This window comes from Spinacia oleracea, chromosome 3 (genome assembly GCF_020520425.1).
Source record: "Spinacia oleracea cultivar Varoflay chromosome 3, BTI_SOV_V1, whole genome shotgun sequence".
Lineage (NCBI taxonomy): Eukaryota > Viridiplantae > Streptophyta > Magnoliopsida > Caryophyllales > Amaranthaceae > Spinacia > Spinacia oleracea.
This window is the reverse complement of record NC_079489.1, coordinates 95,665,370-95,691,822: the sequence shown is the minus strand read 5'-3', so window position 1 is coordinate 95,691,822 and position 26,453 is coordinate 95,665,370. Positions and strand designations below refer to the sequence as shown.

General features: G+C 36.2%; 1 protein-coding gene across 1 annotated transcript; it reads right to left on the bottom strand.

Moving 5' to 3' along the window:
* Window positions 1–24,781: 24,781 nt before the first annotated feature.
* Window positions 24,782–25,441, bottom strand: LOC110798465 (uncharacterized). The gene has a single exon (XM_022003640.2). The coding sequence runs from the start codon at window positions 25,439–25,441 to the stop codon at window positions 24,782–24,784; it is 660 nt and encodes a 219-aa protein (XP_021859332.2).
* Window positions 25,442–26,453: the final 1,012 nt, after the last annotated feature.

Genomic DNA, 26,453 nt, shown 5'->3' with positions numbered 1-26,453 from the left:
AACTGAAATTTTCAAATTAAACATTCAAAACGATCTAATCGTAACGCAAACACCCTACGCGTTGCACGCCCATGGGCCGTACGCACACAGCCATTGCTGGCCATGTGCGCGCAGCCCATGCGCTCGTCGCATAGCTGCTGCTTCCCTATCGCAAGCCTCCGCACGCATTGGTGCTCGCTGCGCGCGCCAGCGCTCATCGCACGCGAGCTATCGCTCGCAGTGCGCGCGCGCGACATCGCTCGCTGGGCGCGCGACATCGCTCGCTGGGCGCGCGAGCCATCGCTCGCTGGGCGCGCGACATCGCTCGCTGGGCGCGCGACATCGCTCGCTGTGCGCGCGAGCCATCGCTCGCTGGGGCGCGACATCGCTCGCTGGGCGGGCGACATCGCTCGCTGTGCGCGCGAGTAATGCTGGGCGCAGCGCTCGTGGCACGCGAGCTTGCGCTCGCTGCGCGCGAGGCTGCGCGCTCTTGTGCGAGGCAGCGCCCGTTGTGGCGCAGCTCGCTTGCTGCCCACACGCGACTGCCTTGGCTCGCTACTTCGCCCATGCCCATTCGTTCATTGCTCGTGGCACACGACACAAGGCAGGGCTGCTGCCTTGTGCTCGTGCACTACGCCCTTGCTCATTGCATTCGTGCCGCACGGGCGACGAGCTCCCTTGCTCGTCGTCGCATGCCCGCATTATACAACACCCCTTAAGGGTAACACGAAGCGTCCATTGCTTCGTGCGTGCAAGTTATATGAACGAATCGCATAAAAATTTAAAATTTATAAAATTAATGACAAATTAATAAATAATATTAATTTCATAATTTTAGGGCGAAAAAATCGAAAATTTATTATCCAATTGATTTCCGATTGTTATGGATTCAAGTCTAGGTCATAAAAATTTAAAATTTATCGTAAATTTACAATTTTTGTGGTGGTTTTTAATCATAGGTTTCTAATTAAATTACAATTAATTATGAAAATCAAATTAATTCTAAATTATTCTAATTTTCAACAAATTAATCATAATTACAAATTAGATTGCATAATTAACAAGACTAGGCATTCAAACTTGTTAAACATATGCAGTAGGTCAATCAAAAATTCAAGATTTATCAACAAGAATCGCAAATATTTAATTTAACATCTTAAATTTACGAAATTTTGCATTCGAAAAACTAAAACCTTCGAAAAGTCATAGTTAGGCTTCGAATTTGAGAATTCTGGGTTCGGCAGAAAAAAACTATTTTTGTCAAAATTTTTAGAATGCCTTTTACATGCGGAATTGACACAAAAATCACTCAATTCGGATGAGTAACGAAGAAACTGCCGAAAAAACTGCGTACGTATAATTAAATAAACGCAATTTGCAATTAATTAACAATTACGAAAATTAATCACCCCTTTTAATTCTTGCAAATTTGTAATATTTAACCATGTTCATGCAATTTAGATTATGAAAATAATAAGGGGCTCGTGATACCACTGTTAGGTTATGATTCATATGACAGTTCATAAATCATGCGGAAAAACCATAAAGCCAGGAAACATATTATTTACACATAATCATTTAGCATAGTTTAGATGCATACTCTTTGTTGCGTGCCTTCCCTAGCTGCGCCCGAACCGAACAAGAACAAGTCTTTAGGACTCCAAGTGTCGTCCCTCCGTAGATAGTCCACAGCACGTCCGGATCCGCCTTAAGATTGACCAACTAGAATCGCCCTTAAGGTTCTAATATTTTCGGTTAGGTAGGCAAGAATATTGGCTGATTTTTCTGCTTAAAAATCTTAGTTTTGAATACTTAAAACTTGTATATAAATAATGACCCCTAGGCCTTTATTTATAGAGTTATGGAAAAGGAATCGTAATCCTAGTAGGATACGAATTAATTGAAATTAGAATCCTACATGAATTCTATTTAATTAATTTATCCAATTAGGAATAGGAATTTAATCATACACTAACTCTTGTAGATTTAGGAATCACGCATGAGCACAAACTCACACACACACGGCAGCCACAAGGGCTGCCCATGCGCGTGCGAGCAGCAGCCCACGCAGCGCGGCCCACGCATCCGTGGCCTTGGCGCGCGCTGGGCCTGCCTTGCGGTAGGCCTGGGCGCTGCCTTGGCTGGGCTTGTGGCGCGCGTGCTTGCTGGGCGATGGCCTGGCTTCGTGCTGGGCCTTCGTCCGGCAGGCCTCGTCCGATGCTAATTCGTACGATACGCTTCCGATTAAATTTCCAGTTCCGGAATTTATTTCCGATACGAACAATATTTAATATTTCCGATTCCGGAATTAATTTCCGTTTCGAACAAATATTTAATATTTCCGTTTCCGGAATTATTTTCCGATTCCGGTAATATTTCCGATTCTGACAATATTTCCGTTTCCGGCAATATTTCCGATTCTGGTAATATTTCCATTTCCAATAATATTTTCCGATACGTACCATGTTTCCGTTTCCGGCAACATCTACGACTTGGATAATATTCATATTTCCGATACGATCCATATTTCCGTTTCCGGCAATATCATCGTTTCCGGAGTATTCATTTCTTGCCTGTGACGATCTTAGCTCCCACTGAAACCAAGATCCGTCGGTTCCGAATATTCATAGATGGAGTATTTAATGCCATTAAATACTTGATCCGTTTACGTACTATTTGTGTGACCCTACGGGTTCAGTCAAGAGTAAGCTGTGGATTAATATCATTAATTCCACTTGAACTGAAGCGGCCTCTAGCTAGGCATTCAGCTCACTTGATCTCACTGAATTATTAACTTGTTAATTAATACTGAACCGCATTTATTAGACTTATCATAGAATGCATACTTGGACCAAGGGCATTATTTCCTTCACTATCAATCAAGGACTCATTCCAATTAATTCAACATTTCCTTTAATAATGGTTAACCACCTTTATATAGGTGTAAAGTATCAACTTACTAAACAAGGTCCTCGGCCCTTATAAAGTAGTGAAATGATAAAAAAGAACAACGATCAATCTATCTAAACCAATATATATATAAGTAATAGGAAAATTTGCTAAAAAGGACCTTTTATAACCCAAATTTTGCGAGAAAGGACCTTATATAATTTTTTTTGTGAAATCATACCTTAATGTAAATGTTTTTTGCGAGAAAGTACCTTATATAATTTTTTTTTGCGAAATCACACCTTAATGTAATTTTTTTTTTGCGAATGACAACCAAAAGTAAGTTTCCGGCATTGATTAGGCTTTTCCGGCCATTGACTTGCACGTGAGAAGCACGTGTGGCTTTATTTTGCTAACCAAACCAAGTTTTCCTCCAAAATTCTAAGCTTAAAAATCTAAAGTTGAAAACAAAAATCGAAATTAAATCAAGTTTGAAAATTTAAGACCCGAGAAAAATCAATGTCTTTAGCCAAGTTAAGCCACACATGCTGCTCACGCGCAAGTCAATGGCCGGAAAAGCTCAGTCAATACCGGAAACTTCCCTTAGGTCCTTTCTCGCAAAAAAATTTACATTAAGGTTTGATTTCACAAAAAAAATTATATAAGGTTCTTTCTCGCAAAATTTGAGTTATGAAAGGTCCTTTTTGGCAAATTTTCCTAAGTAATATAAAGTTCCCAACTGATATGCTTACAACAATCCTCCATGCTAACATGTTATAATTCTTATAATAATGTTCTATGCTCAACGCATTCATTCAACGACATTGAACATGAAATTTCAACATAAACCAGTTCATAAATACATTCAACATAGTTTCAACAATAGCACACGTCCAGAAATACATAGGTATTTACGTACCTTGTGTAAACAAATTGATAGGCCACTTTAACAATTTCAAAAGTCGCCTACTGAGAATTCTCCGCCTAAAACAACCCGCAAAGATTCCCAATCATTTTCTAATAATTCACATAAATAATAAAGTATTCTAAATAAATCCTAAACATATTTAGAACATTCCCCAACATAAAAACTTAACTACTTAACCTCCTAGCATAGTGATTAGTACACTAACGGTCACAAATCATCATAAACTCCAATAAACATCCCTTTTGAAATTCCAGCAATCTAAAATAATTAAAAGCTTCTCCAAACCATAATTACCACTCTTAAGAACATAAAATAATAATTTTAATAATTAATAATCATCCTACCATGATTTTAAACCTATTAAACCTTTTAAATTTCATTCTTTAATAATTATAAACCCTTATTTCACAAAATTAATAAATCTGAAAATTAATAAATTCATTATGCAAATATATAAATCTGAATTCTATATTTACATAATTAAAACCATAATTTTAATGCATGAAAACATTAATTAACTTACTAAAACAAAATCAAAACATTAATTAGTTTAGGGTTTAAAGAAATAACCAAAATAGAGAGAAGGAGGAAGTGATGGCCGGCGGTAAGGCGGCGCGCCAGCAGGCTGTCGGTTGCTGGTGGCATGGCACGGCTAGTGACGCACGCAGGTGGTGGTGGTAGTGGTGCGTCTGCAGCGATGTGTGAAGGGGGAGGCAAAGAACGAAGGAAACGAAAGAGGAAGCAAGAAGAACGCTGACCGATGGCAGCAGCGATGGCTGGCGCACGGGTGGTTAGTGGCGCGGCGAGGGATGGTGGCGCAACCGACGGTGGCCGGAGGTGTCTGGTTGAGTAAACAGAAAACAAGAATTAAGGAGGAGCGAAAAAAAACAAAAGAAAGAAAAACAAAAACGAAAGGGGAGAAGGAGGAGGATGAGTAGTACCGACTGCGTTGGAGGACTGGTGGCGCAGCGACGGTGGTCCGGCGGCGCTTTAACAACCAAGGAGGCGAGCAACAGTGGTTCACGTGAATGAGTTCGTGAAGGAAGAGAGTGATTTATGTGAATTTTTTTGTGGGTTTGTGAGTTGAGAGGAGAGAGAATAATTGTGAATTACTTTTGGGGTTTGGGGTTTATTTACTTGTGGGCTTTACTAATTGGGCTAGGATTAGAATTGCTTTTAGTGTTTAAACCAAAACCGATTAGAAGTGTTTTCCAAATTGAAACGTATTTTCGTGATTCAAATTATTTTCAAAATAAAATTCTAAAATTATTTTTGATTGTATAAATCCTTAAAATACTTATAATGTAATTAAATAAAATAAATATACATTAATTATATATTTATTACTAAAATTTGTAAATTCTATTAAAATATAAATAACTATACGTTAAAATATATTAATAAAATTTATAAATTTATGGGGGATTACAATTTACCCCTCTTAAAAGAAGTTTTATCTCGAAACATGACACGAAAGTTCCCACATTTTTGAAAAGTTTTCAACTTATTCTTACTGTAGAAGCACTTGTGCCACTCATGTGCGCTCTTTTTCCAATTTAAAGTTGCTTATGTTACTTATGAACACCTTTTTCTAATGCGGAGAATATATTTACTTTGCATTAACATGTATAAGTTGCTAAAAATGAGCATTAAATGCATAAAATTGCCATAAAATTAAATAGGTAAAACGCGTGAATTTCTATCGCGTTCTACCCCCCTTATAGAAAACGAGTTACGCCCTCGTAACTCATCTCAGGGAAAACTTTGGATATTTATCCTTCAACGAATACTTTCCCCAATACAATATTTTCACGAAATATCATTCCAGCAAGTGGGACTTCTACCCTTCTTTCCATACATTGCCTCAAAAGGTGCCATCTTAATGCTCGCACGGTACCTATTGTTGTAAGAAAATTCAATCAAATCTAGGTGGTTTTCCCAACTACCCTTAAAGTCAATAGAAAATTCTCTCTACATCTCTTCCATTGTTTGATTATTTCTCTCAGGCTGACCATCGGTTGCAGGGTGGAAGGCAGTACTCATTTTCACTGTTGTCCCCAAGTTTCAACTGGACCTTTTGCCAAAATTTCAGATTTTTGTGGTCGGTAAGGATCTTATATGTTTCCCCATAAAGGTAATGTCTACAAATCTTCAAGGCGAACACGATAACAGCTAGCTCTAGATTATGGGTATGCTAATTAGTCTCATAAGGTTTTAACTGACGCGACAACAAGTGCGGATGTCAAACGCTCTTTTAAAATCTGGAAAGCTTCCTCACCTTTTTTCACTCCACTCAAATTTCGATTCCTTTTTCATCAAGTTGGGCATTGGTTTTTCTCTCTTCCAAAAGTCTTTCACAAACCTCCTATAATAGTCAGCTAGGCCTAGAAAACTTCGGATATCAAACACATTCCTTTAGAGTAGGTCACTCACTCACGGGTTAGATCTTAGCTGGCCTACAGAGACTCCTTCCTTTGACACATAATGATCCAAAAATGATACTTTACCCAAACGAAACTCACTCTTAGAGAACTTGGCATACCATTGATTCTTCCTAAGCGTTTCCAACATGATCCTCAAGATTTCATTATGCTCTTTTCATTCTTTGAATAAATCAGGATATCATCAATAAATACAACAACAAACTTATCAAGGAATTCGTGGAAAATCCTATTTATCAAATCCATAAATATGGCAGGTGCATTGGTTAACCCAAAAGGCATTACTGTAAACTCATAATGGCCATAACGAGTCCTAATGAGATCTTAGGTATATCCTTATCAGCTCTCCTCAATGGGTGATAACCCGAACGCAAATCAATCTTCGACAACACACTTTCCCCATTCAATTGATCAAATAGGTCATCTACCCTAGGCAAAGGATACTTGTTCCTGATGATTACATCGTTTAGCTCCCTAAAATTGATATACAATCCCATACTCCCATATTTCTTCTTAACAAACAACACCAGAGCTCCCCACGATGGTGCACTAGGCATAATATAACCCTTATCGAACAACTCTTGCAACCGTGTCTTCAATTCGTTCATTTCAGAAGGTGACGTTCTAGGAACTAAGTTTATAGGGGACTCAACGGCTCTACCAGGTGGCATACCTGCAATCTCACTAGGAAACACATCCATGAATTCATTCATAATTGGGAAATCCTTTATCTTTGCCCCAACTTCTTTACTTACATCTAGCACACTACAATAATTTAGTTCACACTCCTTTTTCATTAACTTTCTCACTTGCATTACAGAAATAACTCAAAGTTCTTAGATTTCTCAAAACGTCTATATGAGGTCAACTTTCCAATAGGGTTCCTTAAACTTACGTTCTGAATTTACTAACTTCAAACTTTTAACAATAGAGGAGGAAACAAATGAATAAGTTTCCCCCGAATCAAACAATGTTTTAACTAGTACGGAGTTAATTAAACTCTTTTCTTTTCTCCCCAGCAACGACATTTTTCTTGTCCCTTCTGGACTGCAAGCCATATATATGGGAAGCTCTCCCATACACAATATCTAAAGATGTAAAGGTTTCCCCACCTAATCCCAGCTGGATCTCATCGGTCAACCCTTACTCGAACCTCTGAGCCTTTAGCTCCTCCATGGCTACAATCTCAGGTGCAAACCTCGGCAGCGCTATAAATTTTCTATAGTAATCAGCGATGGTCATACTTCCCGTCCTAAGGTTTATGAATTCCTGTGCTTTTTGCTTTCTCATAAAAGGAGGGTAAAAATTTCCCCTCAATGCAATAATTAATGAGTCCCAGTTAAACCCCTCGGCATCACTTAGCCTAGTTCCATTCTCCCTCCACCACAGAGCGGCCTCATCTTTCAAGTAAAGGACAGCTTGACCTACTTTCATGTTTTCAGGACAGTTTACCGCCCCAAAGAGTTTTTCGAACTCCCTAATCCAGTTTTCTAGGAAGGTCGGATCTGCTTGCCCCTAGAAGTATGGTGGCTTAACTTTAGAAAGCCTTTCAAACATGTCCCCTGCAGAATCGGGGCGCTCAGTTCTTTCTTGGATCAGCTTTTCCGCCAAGAGGCGAATAGCGGAAGCTAGGTCATTATGTTGGCCATTCTAGAGCGCGACCTTAATTAATATATTCTACTTTAGGTTCGATACATAACACATAGGTATTCTTTATAAAGGAAAGTTTTGATCATAGAGATCGCATCAACAAACACTTGTTCAAGAAAGTACAACAATATTAGAGTAATCATCGTCAGTCATCCATAAAGAATATCCACATTCAGCACATAAGGCATAACATTTTGAATCATATTGGTCATAAGGATCTAGATCGCCCCTCGTTTCCTTTATGCACTCAAAACACTTACTATTTTTGTGGCAATTAAATTGATCCACAATTCACATTGAGTATGCAAACAATAAAAGAATTAATCCCTTGCGTGCTACTTAGAACTTGGAGTATTATGGAATTCTCAAAATTCAAAGAATACTTTAACTTTAATTGCTAACTCTATTAAAGTTTATTACATCCTTGAAAAGAATAAAGAACAAATCAAACTCCTATTGCTTTAACTTTAAACTGTTGTAGCTTTCCTACTTATTCTCCAAAACATAAAAGGACTAACTAACTATTACAACTTCAAATGCTTGCGGCATCTTGCCTATCTGTTCTTTTCTTGGAGACTTGCGGAGTGAAATCTAGATCTTCAAGATTCGTTGAACTCTTCCTCCGGGTATGAGTCTTCTTCCATGCCTTCATCTTGATGAGGCTCACTTGCCATTTCACCATAAGCTTCAGGCTCCTCATCTGAATAACTAAAGATCTCAATGGTAGGCTCATTGGCCTCTGGGTTAGGGTTTTCTGCCTCAACCTCTATATTTTCATCCTCCACGGCTACATCATTTCCCTCTAGATAATTATTTGCACCAACTCCCACAGGTTCCTCTATAATTGTATCCCAGGCATGACTCCATAAGTTTCTACCCTCCTTGAACCCATTTTCTGCGACCTCAATAATGGTGGTCAGGATCTCTGAGTCATATCTCCACCTACCATCCCTAGTTATATACTTAGCCGAATTTGGTGTTCCATCAGCAGAATGCATGTCTCTAAACCTATCTTTGAGTTCTAGGTATGGAATTTTGTTAGGTAAGCAATGAGAAATAGTGGATGCTATGGTGTCTTCCCTCATTAAGATGGGTTGGCCTTGTATCCTAGAAAAATACTCACATCCAAACACGACTTTCTTCACAAAGAAATAAGCGGTCTCTTCGTCGATCTTCTGAAGGGATCCTATGTTCGTGTACTTGGAAAGAAACATTTTATTCCTGAAAGAGACAACTTAAGGTCTTACTAACGATTTTCCAACCAAACCATAATCAAAATTCAATAAAACTATAAGTTTGGTGGAATCAAACAATTTCTTTTATGCACATTTAAATGCAACACTTAGGCTCTGTTTGGTAGGGTGTAAAACATTTTCAGTGTAAAATGATTTTCATGGAAAACAATTTACAATGGAAAACACAATTCCAAAATTAGTTTTCCGTTGTTTGGTTGCATGTAAGAAAAATGAAGAAACAAAAGGAAAACGAAAGGTAAAGTAAGCAAGTAGTGAGAAGAGTGTAGAAGAGAGATAATGCAAAAGGAAGGAAAACAATTTTCCCTCCATCACTGGGAGAGCAACTTTACTCCTAGGAAAATGGTTTTACATTCCTTCGCAAACCAAACAATGTAAAATCGAAAATAGAGGAAAAATATTTTCCCGGAAAATGTTTTACGCCCTACCAAATGGAGCCCTAAACATTTAACACATGCACATAGCAATTAACTTATTATACTAGAATTAACTATCTACTAGTACACGTATAATTCTATCCTATATGCCATTCCCTATACTACCCATCTCTCGTAATAAATCAAAATAAGTAAAGCATTGAAGCATTTGAATAATAAAACAAGGATGATTAATAAAAAAAAAATTATTAAACGAATAAATAATAAAGGGAATTTTTTTAAAAAAATACGGTACTATAGCAGCAGTGAGCAAAAAAAAATTCTTTTTTTTATTATTATTAAATTTCGAATATATTTAATTTAATTTTGAGAAAACGCACTTAATTCACATAAACGAAAAATTTTCGAATCACATAATCATAAAATTTGAACTTAAGATAAATTCGGACCTTTTCTAAATAATAACGAATATATTTCAATTTATTTAATTTAATAGTTGTAGGTTAATTCAACGAAATTCGTTTTAAGTAAATAATTAGTTAGTTAGGCGCCTAAAAATTTAAAAAGTAAACACGAAAAGTCAATCAAACCTATAGCTCAAACAAACCACTTTATAATACCCCGACAATTCTCCCTTTTCTAAAATAACCTTTTTTGTAAATATAAATATAGAGAATTATTAAAGTATTATCGCCCGTGTGAAAACGTAACGGCTTATTCAGAATTTAGCAGCGGAAAACATAAAACTAACTTTGAATTCATAAATAGTCAACTACGGAATTAACCCCAAAACCAATCAACGAAAATAATGTCAATGTAACTAATTCAACAAATTTAAAATCCAATTAAACAAACCAAGGTCAACTTAACAAATCAAATTAAACTACAAGCTCTCCAATCCCAAACCCAATTATTCATCATCCTAAAACCTGTTGATGGACAATTCTTATTGATCCTTAGAGACTACTCACCAAAATGGGTCATCACATGGCCAATAAGGCATAGCCATGATCAACACACACAAACAATGCACGTAATCAGCAAAGCTGAGTACTACATACTAAATCAATGAATAAATATTCCTAGCATGATACTAATAAAGCATAAGTAAGGACAACCAAAACATTTTAACTTGAAGGCCACGTTTGACTACACTGGACTAGACTTTTATAACATTAATATTATTTTAATTGAAATAGTCAATGGACCGAGTTGTCTACTAGAAGCCTTCACTAAGGAAGACGAGGTACGGGCGCGACTCCGTAACCACAATAACCTGCGATATCGAGGAACTTTTGAATAAAATAGAACAGGTGATCAATCCGGTCCCAGAAAAAGCCATAGGCGACCCGTGACCCCAACTCCTGATTGTCCGTCACTTTAGACGTGCACAGTCTAAGCTATTGCTACTCAGTTTCACTTTACATGATTTACCAATTAATACTTTGTTATGAATCGTCAAAGACATAGATCATATAATCAACAAGTATTCACGACTGTTTTTATCTTGGAATTAAGTAAGCAATCACAAAACTATCAATCAAGGACCCATTCCAATTAATTCAACATTTCCTTTAATAATGGTTAACCACCTTTATATTGGTGTAAAGTATGAACTTACTAAACAAAGTCCTCGGCCCTCATAAAGTAGTGAAATGCTAAAAGGAAACAACGATCAATAGATCTAAAACAATATATATATAAATAATATAAAGTTCCCAACTGATATGCTTACACCAATAATCCAAGCTCACATGTTATAATTCTTATGATAAAGTTCTATGCTCAACTCATTCATTCAACGACATTGAACATGAAATTTCAACATAAACCACTTCATAAATACATTCAACATAGTTTCAACAATAGCCCACATCCACAAATACACAGATATGTACGTACCTTGTGTAAACAAAATGATAGGCCACTTTAACAATTTCAATAGTCGCCTATTGAGAATTCTCTGCCTAAAACAACCAACAAAGATTCCCAATCAACTTCTAATAATTCACAGAAATAATAAAGTATTCTAAAAAAATCCTAAACATATTTAGAACATTCCCCAACATAAAACCTTAACTACTTAACCTCCTAGCATAGTGATTAGTACACTAACGGTCACAAATCATCATAAAGTCCAATAAACATCCCTTTTTAAAATTCCAGCAACCTAAAATAATTAAAAACTTCTCCAAAACATAATTACCATGCTTAAGAACATAAAAATAATAATTTTAATAATTCATAATCATCCTACCATGATTTTAAAATAAACTAAACTTTAAAAATTCATTCTTTAATAATTAAAAACCCTTATTTAACAAAATTAATAAATCTGAAAATTAATAAATTCATTATGCAAATATATAAATCTGAATTCTGTATTTACATAATTAAAACCATAACTTTAAAGCATGAAAACATTAATTAACTTACTAAAACAAAATCAAAACATTAAATAGTTTAGGGTTTAAAGAAATAACCAAAATAGATAGAAGGAGGAAGTGCTGGTCGGCGGTAAGGCGGCGCGACAGCAAGCTGTCGATGGCTGGTGGCGTGGCACGGCTGGTGACGCGCGCTGGTGATGGTGGTGCGTCTGCAGCCACGTGAGAAGGGGGAGGCAAAGCACGAAGGAAACGAAAGAGGAAGCAAGAAGAACGCTGGCCGAAGGAAGGAGCGAGGGATGGCGCGCGGGTGGTCAGTGGAGCGGCGCGGGATGGTGGCGTGATCGACGGTGGCCGGAGGTGTCTGGTTGAGTGAACAGAAAACATCCATTAAAGAGGAGAGAAACGAAATAAGAAGGAGAGAAAAAAACAAAAGAAAAAAAAAGAAAAACGACAGGGGAGAAGGAGGAGGACGAGGACGAGGAGTACCAACGGCGGAGGAGGACTGGTAGCGCAGCGACGGTGGTCCGGTGGCGCTGAAACAACCAAGGAGGCGAGCAACAGTGGTTCACATGAATGCATGAGTTCGGGAAGGAAGAGAGTGATTTACGTGAATTTTTTGTGGGTTTGTGAGTTGAGAGGAGAGAGAATAACTATGAGTAACTTTTGGGGTTTATTTACTTGTGGGCTTTACTAATTGGGTTAGGATTAGAATTGCTTTTAGTGTTTGAATCCAATACCGATTAGAAGTGTTTTCCAAATTGAAACGTATTTTCGTGATTCAAATTCTTTTCAAAATAAAATTCTAAAATCATTTTTGATTGCATAAATCGTTAAAATATTTAGAATGTAATTAAATAAAATAAATATACGTTAATTATATATTTATTACTAAAATTCATAAATTCTATTAAAATATAAATAACTTTACATTAAGATATATTAATTAAATTTATATATTTACTGGGGATTACAATCTACCCCTCTTAAAAGAAGCTTCGTCCTGAAACTTGACACGAAAATTCCCACATTTTTCAAAAATTTTCAACTTATTCTTACTGTAGAAGTACCTGTGCCACTCATGTGCACTCTTTTGCCAATTTAAAGTTGCTTGTGTTACTTATGAAAACATTTTTCTTATGCGGAGAATCTATTTACTTTGCATCAATATGTATAAGTTGCTAAAAATGAGCATAAAATTCATAAAATTGACATAAAAATAGGTAAAAAGCGCGAATTTCTATCTCATTCTACCCCCTTAAAGAAAACGAGTTACGCCCTCGTAACTCATCTCAGGGAAAACTTTGGATAATTCTCCTTCAACGACTACTTTCCCCAATACAATATTTTCACGAAAATCATTCCAGCAAGTGAGAGTTCTGCGCTTCATTCCGTACATTACCTCAAAAGGAGTCATCTTAATGCTCGTATGGTAACTATTGTTGTAAGAAAATTCAATCAAATCTAGGTTGTTTTCCCAACTACCCTTAAAGTCAATAGCAAATGCTCTCAACATCTCTTCCATTGTTTGGTTAGTCCTCTTAGGCTGACCATCGATTGCAGGGTGGAAGGCAGTACTCATTTTCACTGTTGTCCCCGAGATTCAACTGGACCTTTTGCCAAAATTTCAGACTTTTATGGTCGGTAAGAATCTTATATGTTGCCCCATAAAGGTAATGTCTCCAAATATTCAAGGCGAACACGATAACAGCTAGCTATAGGTTATGGGTAGGCTAATTAGTCTCATAAGGTTTCAACTGACGCGGCAACAAGTGCGGAGGTCAAACGCTCTTTTACGTTGTTTTTTTAGTTTTTACGAGTTTATGTAAATGGGGTAAATGCTGAAGATTTAATACAATATAAGAAAACAAACAAATATCTAAGGGATGGATTAAATAGAATATGGGGCGAATAAATAAGGACAGGGGAAGTCTATACTTATACAAAATATATGTAATGATTTTGTTGAGATCACATGAATAATTAACTCGAGCTTTCCATTATTGAACAAACTATTTCATAACTCGGTTTTTCTTTGAGTGCCTTATTCATAAACATTTTAAATATTAAGAACACATTTATACTCCAACTTGAAAAGGGACCTATTTTAACTTTCTATTACAGGTATACTTTATACAGCTATTTATATACGATGGTATAATAAGACAAAGATGTACGAAAATTGACAAACCCGTACAATGCACGGGCTTCAGTATTAGTTAGTCTTAAATATTGGAATGTCAAGAATCCATCGATTATAGTGGTTACTAGTTTTCGGCGAGCATTGTGAAACTACAAATCTATACTAATATATTAAATGCCGTTGTGAATTACGCTTATGTACCACGTAGTACTCTCCCCATTACGCCACATCATCCACACACCAAGTGTCATGTCATTTCATAACATGGACAACCAAAAAGCAATACAATGAGGTTCAAACACCAGACCTCAAGTGTGGATGATAACTCTCATTACCATCTTAACCAACCACCAATTGTGGTTTATTTGTTCACATTAATTTATAAATAAATGTTAACATGAAGTCTAAAACAACTAATTTATGTGACTTTTAATTTCTATGGACTATTTTGGGGTTAAAAAGAATTAAAGCATTATGACTGCCATAAAGAAACATGATGTCATAAGTCCCACAAACATCAACTATAGGACTGCCCTTCATAGCTGCATGCCTACATATTTATCTAATTTGGTATCGGCATTTATTTATTTGACAAACTTAGTTCCACGATAAAAAAATTATACAAATTATAACACGGTCTAATTGAAAAATTACTTGGCATGATACGTAGTATGTCTATGTATTTGACGAACTTAATTGATGTTTTTTACTCTATAGAATACAAGTATTTTCGTCAAATACTGAGCTTAAGAAAACTTTAAAATTTTAACTATTTAATGTAGCAACCGGGGCATCACCAGGCCACACAGTACTTCTTATTTAAACGTAGCGTATAATAAATATTATATATCAGAGTAAAAGCCAAGTCAAAATGTTTAAAAGTTATCCAATTATAATGCAAAAGCTATCTATTTTTTAGTGATAATTTATTTTTCTTTAATAAAAATTATACTTTCAAAATCAATAATAATGTTTAAAAAGTAACTATGTGACCCTTTAAAATGTTTATCCATAAAATAAATTATAATACAAAAGCTATCCAAGGTTGAGTAACAGTTAATCCAATTCATAATAAATTTATTGTATACATAGTACGTGCAAACCCCATTGATGTAAAATACTCCATTTATATTAAAAGTTTTACACGAGTAATTGAAAATGACAAATAGGACAAAGTAATAGGGATGATAGGGAGTAGTTAAGAATAAGACTTGATTTGCGTAGCCCCATATATCGTAAGGCTTAGAACTGGCCCTACAAGCTTAAATTCTTAATTTAGTGAGATTCACGATTGAGTTATACGGCAGCAAAATTGGCCCCTATAAGAAGTAATTGCTATTGTTAGTCATGCATGCCTATGTAGTTCATGAATCCCTAGCTAGTCGACTACTCTGTACTTGAGAAAACTCTTGCAAGCTTTGTTTCACCTTCCTATTCCATGTGGTTCGCTAGAAAAGGAAATATTGTCCTTATTATGTGATGGCATCTGTTCTGAAAAGGTAGTCTCTTGTATCATAAACGATGTCCCTGTTGTTGTTCTAGTGTTCTGAAAAGTTTCACATCCTCTCATATTCACGGTCATCTTAAATATTTTTAGGGCCCTATTCTAATCTTGAAAATTACGCCCCTAATGTAAACAAATGTGCAATTTGAATAATTAGTTAATTCAAAAATATTTCATATTATGACAATTATATTTTTACAAATGGATGCACCAAAAACTCAAACCACTTTAGTTGAATTGTAAATAACATCCAATGCACTTTATTTTTTTATGCAAATTTCATCCCATGTCAAAAAAAAAACAATTTCAAGCTATTATCAATCAATACATCACATACTACTCCCTTCTAATTTAAAAAATGTGCACTAGTAGTTAAGTAATAATCGCATCATTAAGAAAATAAAAATAAAAACAGAAATGGTACTCTCGTGATCTTAGTAAGAAAAAAAATACAATTACCTCAAGGTCCTCACCCAGGTTGTTCTTCGAAAATGAGTCTTATACCCTATGTCCTTTCCCAAATTCCCACTTCCCACTATTTTTTTTTTTACATATGTTTAATTTTGCATAAATGAAAAAGTTTACAAACTAAACAAAGTATTAGGATCTTTGTAGACCATTATAAACAACATAACAAAAATACACGAGCTTAAAATCCGGTAGGGTAGTCGGCTCTTCTCGTGGTGCTCCTTGATTGTTCAAGTCTTGTTTACACCACAACAAGGTGTTGTCGTGCCAAGACCACTCGTTGTGCATGATTTCCTTGTAGGGAGAGAAACAATGTTATGGGCAATTTGGTTAAACCTTATCAATATCACACAATCGTTTAGAGTCACTGAACATGACTTGGGTAACATGCTATGCACCCCCCGAAAATTGAGGAGCATCGTTCAAATATTAGATTTTGAAAGAGTCAAAAGCTACACTTGACCTAACATAAAGGAAGATTAACACAAGTTAACCTCCAACAACAAACCACAACCAAAATTCCAAAACAATGATCCTCCCAAAAACTAACTACTCTTCCTTCGTCCAAGCAATTAAAACATGTTCACCCTATTTATTTTGGATGATGACAACGCAAACTTCCTAATACTATTTGATTGTGTAAAAAGATAAGTGTCCGAGTTCCTGAGGGGGAACACACTAAGCTAAGGAAATCTAGAGGTGGACAAGCTAAGAGAAACACTTTTTCATCATGAAGATAATATAAGAAGCATTCACAAGCCTCGACAACTTAACAAGTTCTATGTCAAAATTTCAGATGAAAGTTCCAGAGTTGGAACTTGACCTTCAAGCATCAGAGTTAATCTTCCAAAAGGAGCATCATAAAGACTAAATCATATGAGTTTATGTTTATGCTTTATGTAAATATTTTATATTGCTTAATGGTACGAGGAACTAGAAAGAACGCAAATGTCTTGATTTATTTGGTCGAAATATAGGTCTGCAATTTGTTAACTTGATTTACTATTTTAATAAAGATAAGTATATAAAATAAAAAGGTTTTTCATAAATATAATTCTTGGATTCTGTTTTTAATAAAACCTTATTTTTCAAGTAAAACAAAATTTCTTGTTTACTGAAATTTCTCCCTATATTTCTCAGCAAGTTAACGTTTTCTAAACTGTTTTGACTTAGTAAAACCTTGTATCACTCAACCTCCGTGAACGTGGGAAGTGACTTTCAAGACATGGCAGTTAGTGGAGGTTGAGGGAGTTAGGGGAGCTAACCTAGTTAGGACTCCTCTATAAAAAGGCTAAGTTTTAGTTTGATAAAAAATATAACTCACAAACGCATTTTCTATCCTTAAGAGCTTACAAGTTTTCAAAGAGTTAGTTTTCTAAGCAGTGTGTCCCTAAGTTCCTAATACTACTAAGTTTTACTAAATACTAGAGTTCTCATAACTATTGAGTTGTAATTTGGGGTATAAAGGGTTGAGTGATCCTTGTGAGACTTTGAGTTAAGTCTAAGAGAAAGAGGGGAAGACCAGAACAGTAATCGAAGGGGATTGCAGTGAGAAACTCGTGTTTGAGAGGAGCTCAATTTATTGTGAGTATTAATTGTAATCGAGGAATTTTAGTAATAACAAAAGAGATTGGGGTTTTTCCTTCTATAAAAGAGTTTGGGGTTTTTCCCTCCAAAGTAAATAACTAACTTCACATGCAAAAGCCACATCCATAAACCAATTCAACATCAATATGACAAGACTTGACATGACTCATGACTTTACAATTTAATTAAGATTGGAATAAGCATCAAATGGGTTTCCGTCCTCCTGGGTCCAAGTGGAATAGTGTTGGGAACCAACCAAACACTAAGTAAAATAATAACCTACTCCCTCTGTCCATTAATACCCCCGGTTTGATCGACAGAGTTTTAGTCAATTTAATTGACTTATTAATTTATTAAGTGGTACACTAGAGGAAAAAACATCATAAGTTGCCCTTAAAATAGGCTTATAAGTTGCCCTTTATAAGGGAAACATATGGCTGGGTCACTTTTGGCAATTTATCAAAAGTTGCCCTTAACAAGGGCAACTTATAAGCTTCACATAAGTTGCTCTTGTTTGAAACAAGGGCAACTTTTGAGTTTTTTTTTTTTTTTTAAAAAAAAATCTGCAATATAATTCCTGATTCTGCAATATAATTTCTGATTTTGCAAAATAAAATTCTGCATTATAATTTACAGAATACTGTTTCACCAAACATCAGCTTGACATTCCTCAAAAATGATATAAATTTCAAATTTCCAATAATATTACCGAATTAATTCAAATGTAATTAATTAAATCAATAAATAACAAAGTAATGTAAGAGTCACGGATAACTACAAGCCTGCTCTATTTACACTGAGGGTAGTTCACAGTCGTTGAAGTAAGTAGCCCACTTGTCTCGAACTTCATCTAACTCCTCTTTGGTAAAGGGCCCCTCCCTTGGAGTTTTGAAAACCTTTAAAAGAACAACTTACATGCAAACCAATAAATTAAATTAAGTTTCATATGCGAAAACATAAATTATATTGGTAGAGAAAACAACTTTCTGAGTTTACTAAGATTCATTTCATGTTCTTTATGCACATCTAAGGCTCATTTGGCTCAATATAGATCATATTTGGCCAAAAATGGCATTTTCGATCCCAAATATCAACAAATGAACCTAAGAACACTTTCTAAATATTTTTCATGATTCATATGATTAGTTATATGTTTATAAGACTCATCTCAAGTTCGTTATGCACGCCTATGGGTCATTTGGGTCGATATAGGTCATTTATGGCCAAAAATGGCATTTTCGATCCCAACTACCAACAAACAAAACTATTTCCATATTTTAAACGTTTTTCCTGATTCATATGATTAGTTATATGATTATGAAATTCATTTCAAGCTAGTTATGCACGTCTATGGTTCATTTGGGTCGATATAGGTCATTTATGGCCAAAAATGGCATTTTCGATTCCAACTATCAACAAACGAACTTATATTCAAATTCTAAACCTTTTTCATGATTCATATGATTAGTTATATGTTTATAAGACTCATTTCAAGTTGGTTATGCACGCCTGTGGGTCATTTCGGTCGATATAAGTCATTTATGGCAAAAAAAAAAATGGCATTTTCGATCCCAACTACAAACAAACGAACCTATTTCCATATTCTAAACGTTTTTCATGATTCATATGATTAGTTATATGTTTATAAGACTCATTTCAAGTTCGTTATGCACGCATATTGGTCATTTGGGTCGATATAGGCCATTTATGGCCAAAAATGGCATTTTCGATCCCAACTACCAACAAACGAACCTATATCCACATTCTAAAACTTTTTAATGATTTATATGATTAGTTATATGATTATAAGACTCATTTAAAGTTCTTTATGCACGCCTATTGGTCATTTGGGTCGGTATAGGTCATTTATGGCCAAAAATGGCATTTTCGATCCCAACTACCAACAAACGAACCTATTTCCATATTCTAAACGTTTTTCATGATTCATATGATTAGTTATATGTTTATAAGACTCATTTCAAGTTTGTTATGCACGCCTATGGGTCATTTGGGTCGATATAGGTCATTTGTGGCCAAAAATGGCATTTTCGATCCCAACTATCAACAAACGAACTTATATTCAAATTCTAAACCTTTTTAATGATTCATATGATTAGTTATATGTTTATGACAAAAATTATCTAGTTAAGGCATTTACGCACTAACCTCTTAAAAGATTAAGCACACGTGTAAATATCACTATATCTCCAGGGAAGGCATCAACCTAGAAAAAGCCATTAGAATGTTTACATACATGTGTGACAAGAGTCATAGAGTAGTACCATTCAGTAAAAACTTAGACCAAACTTACAAGACTAAATCGTTTAGCTTCTTTTTCACCAAGCTACATCTTTTCTTGTAAGGCCTTCAATTTTTTTTCTCTTTCTTCTAAGAACTTTTTTAACGTTTCCTGTACAGAGAACTCGGCTTTAGTAAAAGAAGATTAGAAAAGTAAACCGGAAACCTTGACACCAAATCCGATACTCACAGCAGCTTCGCTTGCATGAGTTGAGTTACGAAAGAAGACCGTTGTCACCTCCATTGCCTGCTCAGGCAAATCCATGCGCAACTTAAGTCCCATTTCTGCAAATGCATACAAAAGTGCCACATGATTCCCCTGACATTATTAGCATAGTAGCATCAATCATTTCGTAATTCTATCAAACTGGTATATCCAAAGAACTTCTAAAAAGGCTCATTTTTCAAATTCACTTTCCGACAACTTAACTAACCTTTTACTCACCTTTAATCATAGCAGAAATTTTTTAAAAAAAAATAAAACAATTTAAAGCATATAATTAAGTCAGCTCTTTTAAAAGACCCAAACTGTTATTTCTATTTGGCCTCTTGCATTGCCGCTAACACCTCTGAACATAGGAAGAAATGAAGTAAGTCAACTAATTATACGTAGGAAGAAATGAAGCATAAAGCCACTGCACTTTTTTTTTAGTAAATTTGTAAACTTCTGCTTATATGTAAAGTTATAAACTTTTGCTTACATATAAATCTCTTGTGTTCAAGGATCTGTTTGCCATTACTATGTGGGTATAATGTGATTATTGTGTTCTACAAGTCATGCTAATGTAAGTCTACAAGTCATGCTACTGTAAGTCCAGCAGGCAGTGGACACTGCCTCTTTATAACATCATTTTTTGAGAGGCTAATTAGATAATCGGTAACGAAAGGTTTAGATAATAATAACTGATTAACTGTTGTATTTCATTAATCATCATCGAAGTAGAAGATAATGTTTAAGAATGTCAAACCTGTTACATTGTGTTACAAATGACCATCACAATGTCACCCAAACTTTGACGTCTAAAACACCTACCTGCTACAACTACCAAACAACAACTACAACTGATGCAACTACAAGCTTACCACTAACTGTTGCAACTGCAAGTCTGCAACTACAAGCTTACGACTACCTGTTGCACTACAATCTCACAACTAACTGCTGCAGCCTAAAAAATTTATTCCGTCAAAGAATAATAGTTGCAGCCTAAACAAATCTATCAAAGACTAACTATCAAGGTTGTTAACTATCAAAGACTGTTTCTAACAACATTAATGAATTTAAATATCCCTAAATCCCTAATCAAATAATCCAATATGCCAACAAAATGCAATTTCACCCAAAACAACACCAAATGACAAAATACCCAGAAACTAAATTGCATAGTTATCATCAAACCGGAAGTAACCAGAAAATGGAAGAAACAAGCACAAATTGAGCATCCAATTTCAAACAAAGACTCAATTGAGGAAGCCTGACCATCGAATAACTCCTAAAACACAAAACTCTTCTTCAAGCTCTCGCTCAGTCACCCGTGGATCCAAGTTTCCACGTATACACGCGACATTTTTGCAGAACTAAAACCTAACAACAAAAAGTCTGAGACTTTCATATCAATTGAATAGAAAAGATTAAGAAAATTAACGAATATCAACACTAAATTAAGGCAAAGAACGAGAATAGGAGGAGAGAGTCGGTGGCTTCGCCAGTCACCTGTGCAGGGAGATGGTTTGCAGGGAGCTGAGAGCTGTGAGCAGTAAGTGTGGAACTTTGTTTTTTAGTTCCTAGGTTAAAGGATGCGCTTGTATATTGGAGGGAAGATTTTCAGATTTTTTTTTTCTTAAAGGTTGCACTTGTTTGATAAGAGCAACATTTGATGAGCAATCTATAAGGATTTTTCCTCTAGTGGTAGTTGATAGTGGAGTATTTTTTTAATATAGTTAGTGAAAAATGTGTCAAATAAATGTGTGGGGTGGGGTTGAGTTGAATTTTTTAAATGTTTTTTGAAGGAAGTAAGAGTATATGTGGGTCCATGGTAAGTGAGAGAAATGATATAATATTAGTAAAAGTATGTCATTTATAGAAACGGGGCAGAGTATTAAGAGACGACTTTATAAGGAAAGTGGGGCGAGTATTAAGGGACGGAGGGAGTATGTCACTAAGGGTGACTGAATTCCAGCACATAAATGAATAATACAACGTCTTGTATCACCATTAGAAGCAAACGACACTAAGACCGAGTACTCCCCCCATTGTTCATACTCGAGGTACATACGTTCCAAGAGCTTTGAAGCTTATCCTTTTTCACTTTACGTTATTAATATTTTATTTGAAAGGCTGACTCAGGACTCAATTAAATAAAATAATTAATCATCAATTAACCAAACAAATAATTCTTCTTTTAATATCCTTTAGTACTTGTGATCAGAGAACATTTGACTCTCAATTATTAATTCCTTTCTTTTTTTTAGACAAGTGGGGAGAGTTTTATAGATTAATCAACAACTATTACAAACTAAACCATGCTAAGGGGAGACAAACCTTCTAGGAAGGACTCCCTCCACCAAAGCAAGGCAGAACAAAGCTTAAAAGAGCAACAGACCAGCACTATTAAAGGGAATACAACCACTCCATATCTCTAGTACTCACTTTCTAACCTAGGATATTCTTAATCCTATGCCTAGTGCCAAACTGAATACAACTGATGCCACTATCCATAGAAGGAACCAATGAATCCCAAATAGATGAGTTCCTTGCTTTCCAGATCTGATACACCACTCCAGCAACAACTGCATAGGAAATTTTTTCCTGAATGATCCATTACAGTATATGTTAATCCATTTAAGCAGCATGGACAGATTTGTTCTGTGTGTAGTAAAACCCAACCACTGGAGAACTTTCTTGCAGCATTTAGTACTGTAGTGGAAAGAAAAGAACAGGTGGGAGCTTGTCTCTGGATGCAAACCACATAGAGCACAAAGGTCATCACCAGTAACCCCATAGGGTATAATCTAGCTTTGGTTTTTAATCTTCCTTGAAGGTCCAGCCACAGTATGATCCTGTGTTTGGGAGTTGTAAACCTGTTCCAAACAAAAGGGGGCCAGTTGGTCTTAGCTTTTTTCTCACATAGATGTTTCTACATGTCACCAATAGAGTATTTAGGAGATCTTAACCAAGTGTAAGAGTGGAGCCTGTTGGTGCAATCCAGTATGACTTTACAGATGTACTTGATAGCCCCACTTGCTGCTACAGAGGGCATATACACCAGCCAATTTTTTTGTTTAATATAGACTGCATGAACCTATTTGACCCAAAGATTATCTTCCTTCTGGGCAATGGCCCATGTCAATTTTCCAACTGCTGCTTGATTCCAAATAGCAAGGTTCCTAAAACCTAGACCCCCATGTGTTTTAGACTCACAAAGATTAGTCCAAGCAATTGGACCAAATCTACTATCATCATAGGTACCATGCCATAAATAAGCTCTGCAAACAGCATTTATCTTCCTAATAATGCTCTTAGGGAGAATGAAGATTTGACTCCAGTACACAATGATACTCATCAAAACTAAGTTGACCAGCTGCATTCTTCCTGCAAATGATAAGTGTCTTGGGCTCCATGTTTTAATTCTAGCCACCATTTTGTTCACTAATTTCTCACACTCACCAGCTTGAAGTTTCCTAGTACTGATTGGCACACCCAAGTATCTAAAGGGTAGCTCCCCAAAACTGAAACTAGAAATAGCTCCAATTCCTTCTTTGTCAGTAGTGGAAATGCCACAACAGTACACTGAAGACTTGATAGGATTAGCTTGTAAGCCAGTAGTGCTAGAAAACAGATGAAAATCTTCCAATAACAGGCTGACTGAGGTAAGATCACCTTTGCAGAACATCAAGAGATCATCAGCAAAGCAAAGGTGGTTCAGATGAAGAGCTCTACACCTGGTATGAAATTGGAATTGAGGGTGTTCACCAATTGTTGACATATCCCTGGAGAAATACTCCATGCAACGAGTAAAGAGAAGGGGAGAGAGGGGGTCACCTTGTCTAAGCCCTCTCTTAGGATGAATCAGATCAGAAGGGATACCATTGATCAGAAGGGAATATCTTGTTGTTGAGAGACAAGTCATAATTAGGTTGACAAAGAAAGTAGGAAACCCAAGCTCAATCAAAATTTCCTCAATGAAGGACCATTCTACTATGTCATATGCCTTTTTGATGTCAACTTTCATTAGGCAACAGGGAGGAGTATGAGCTTGGTTATACATTTTCACTATGTCCTGACAAATAAGCACATTGTGTAGAATGGACCTACCAGAGACAAAAGCTCCTTGGTTAGGGGAGATCAACTCAGGGAAAACCTTGCTAAGTTTACTGCAAAGAAGCTTTGAGATACACTTGTAAATGACAGAACAACAGGCAATTGGTCTGAAATCACCTACAGAAGCTGGAACTGGGCATTTAGGAATTAGGGTGATTGAAGTCACATTGACTTCTTTGAGAATCTTCCCTGTGGAGAAGAAATCTGTGAAAGCCTTATGAAGGTCATCCTTTATTATATCTATTATAACCATCCATACCAGGGGTTTTGTGGTTAGGGATGGAGTAAAGAACCTTCTTCACATCCTCCACTGTGAAGGTGCAATCCAGCAAAGATTTCTGAGATTCAGTAAGCCTTGGACCTCTGTTTACAATCACAGGATTAACATGAGTTCTTTGGTCCATTTGAGTACAGAACAAGTCTGAGTAAAATTGAGTAAAAGCCTCCTTCATTCCATCTATTGTTGTAACCCATTCCCCTTGCATATTCTGGATTGAGTGAATTGTGTTGTGCCTTCTTCTCTGGTTTATGCTCTGATGAAACACTCTAGTGTTCTCATCCCCTAAATCAACCAATTGATCTTGCTTGTTTGATGGAGGTAAGAAATGTAGGCATTGTGAGCACGCTTATACTCAGCTGCATCTATTTTTTCAGCACTGGCCAAGCTTTCATTATTAGGGCAGGTATACAAGTTAGTTTGGATCTGTAGTAAGTTTGAGTATAGTCTTGTATTTTCTTCTTCAACATTACTAAACCCATATTTGTTCAACTGTTTCAAATCAGTCTTCAACCATTTGAGTTTCTGCAAAATTTTGTACATGGTGTAACCATAGACAGGTTTCTCCCAGTTGGTTTGCACAATGTCAAGGAAATTGTCAGCATGAGCCCACATATTAAAGAATCTGAATGGTCTTTTTAATTTATCATTTTTGTAGAAACTAAGAAGCATAGGACTGTGATCAAACTCACCTTCAGGAAGGAAGTTAGCCTCAGCGGTAGGGAAAAGATCAATCAAGCTAGCATTGGACATAACTCTATAAATTCTGGAAAAAACTCTAGCCTTTCCCTCTTGTTTATTATTCCATGTATACTGTCTACCAACTGTTTTAATAGTGGTGAAATCACAATAGAACATGCAATTTCTCATGGCTTGGATATCTCCAAGTCTGGCAGGGCCTCCAATTCTATCTTCAATCTCCCTAAGGGCATTGAAATCCCCCATTATTACCCATGGTTGACTGAGTGATCAGTAATGTGAGTTAGAGTATCCCATAGAGGAACTCTCTCATTCTTTCCATTCATCCCATAGATGAAAGTGCTCTGAAACCCAACACCAGTGCTTTTTGGTTTGATAAAACAATGAATGTGCTGCCCACTCATAGACAGTATGTCTACATGAAATGTAGAAGGGTCCCAAGCAATGATTATTCTACCTGTAGAAGAACAACTCAGGTTGGTAGTGAAGTTCCAACCAGGACAGATGTTAAGGTACAAGTCACCCATTTTTGGTGCCTTGACCTTTGTTTCAAGGAGACAGAATAGTTTAGCCATGTGGGAATGAATGAATCTCCCTACCTCAGTTTGCTTGGCTCTTCCATTCAATCCCCTCACATTCCAACAAATGATATTATCCATTAGATAGAGGGATGATCAACCCCTGATCTAACAGACTAACCCCATTAACTACAGTTTCAGCGTCATCCTCATCATCACCATTGTTCACTAATATCTCAAAGTTGTTCCTTGTGTGAACTGGTTTTAGTTGCTGACAGTGTTGTCTACTGAAAGAAGTAGCCTGCACAAACCCTTCTGTATGAATTGTGCTAACCACCTGATCAGTGGCATGCTCTACTGTGGGTTCAACCTCCTGGTTAGTTCTCTGAATAGCTTTAGGTTGCCAAACTTTCTTTATAGGTTTATTAACCTTGATGGGCTTGTTGGTCTTGGAACAGGTTTGGCTAGCATGACCAATACCCTTGCAAGAAGTGCACACAATTAGGAGCCAATCATATTCTACATTTTTCTCCACTAATGTACCTTTCTCATTCACAAACGGAATGGATTTGGGATAGTGTTGGCCCAATGTAACCTCCACCAAAACTTTTGCAAACATCAGCTTATCCCTATTCCTAGTTGCCTGATCAACCTTAAGAGCATGTCCAACCTGTCCAGCAATTTTAAACAAGCTCTTCTCCCCCCAGTACTTCACCTCAAGACCAGGTAGTTCGATCCAT

What these genes read in the sequence shown, in the direction of transcription:
- LOC110798465 (XM_022003640.2), bottom strand. Translation starts at nt 25,441, where the DNA reads ATGGGGGATTTCAATGCCCTTAGGGAGATTGAAGATAGAATTGGAGGC.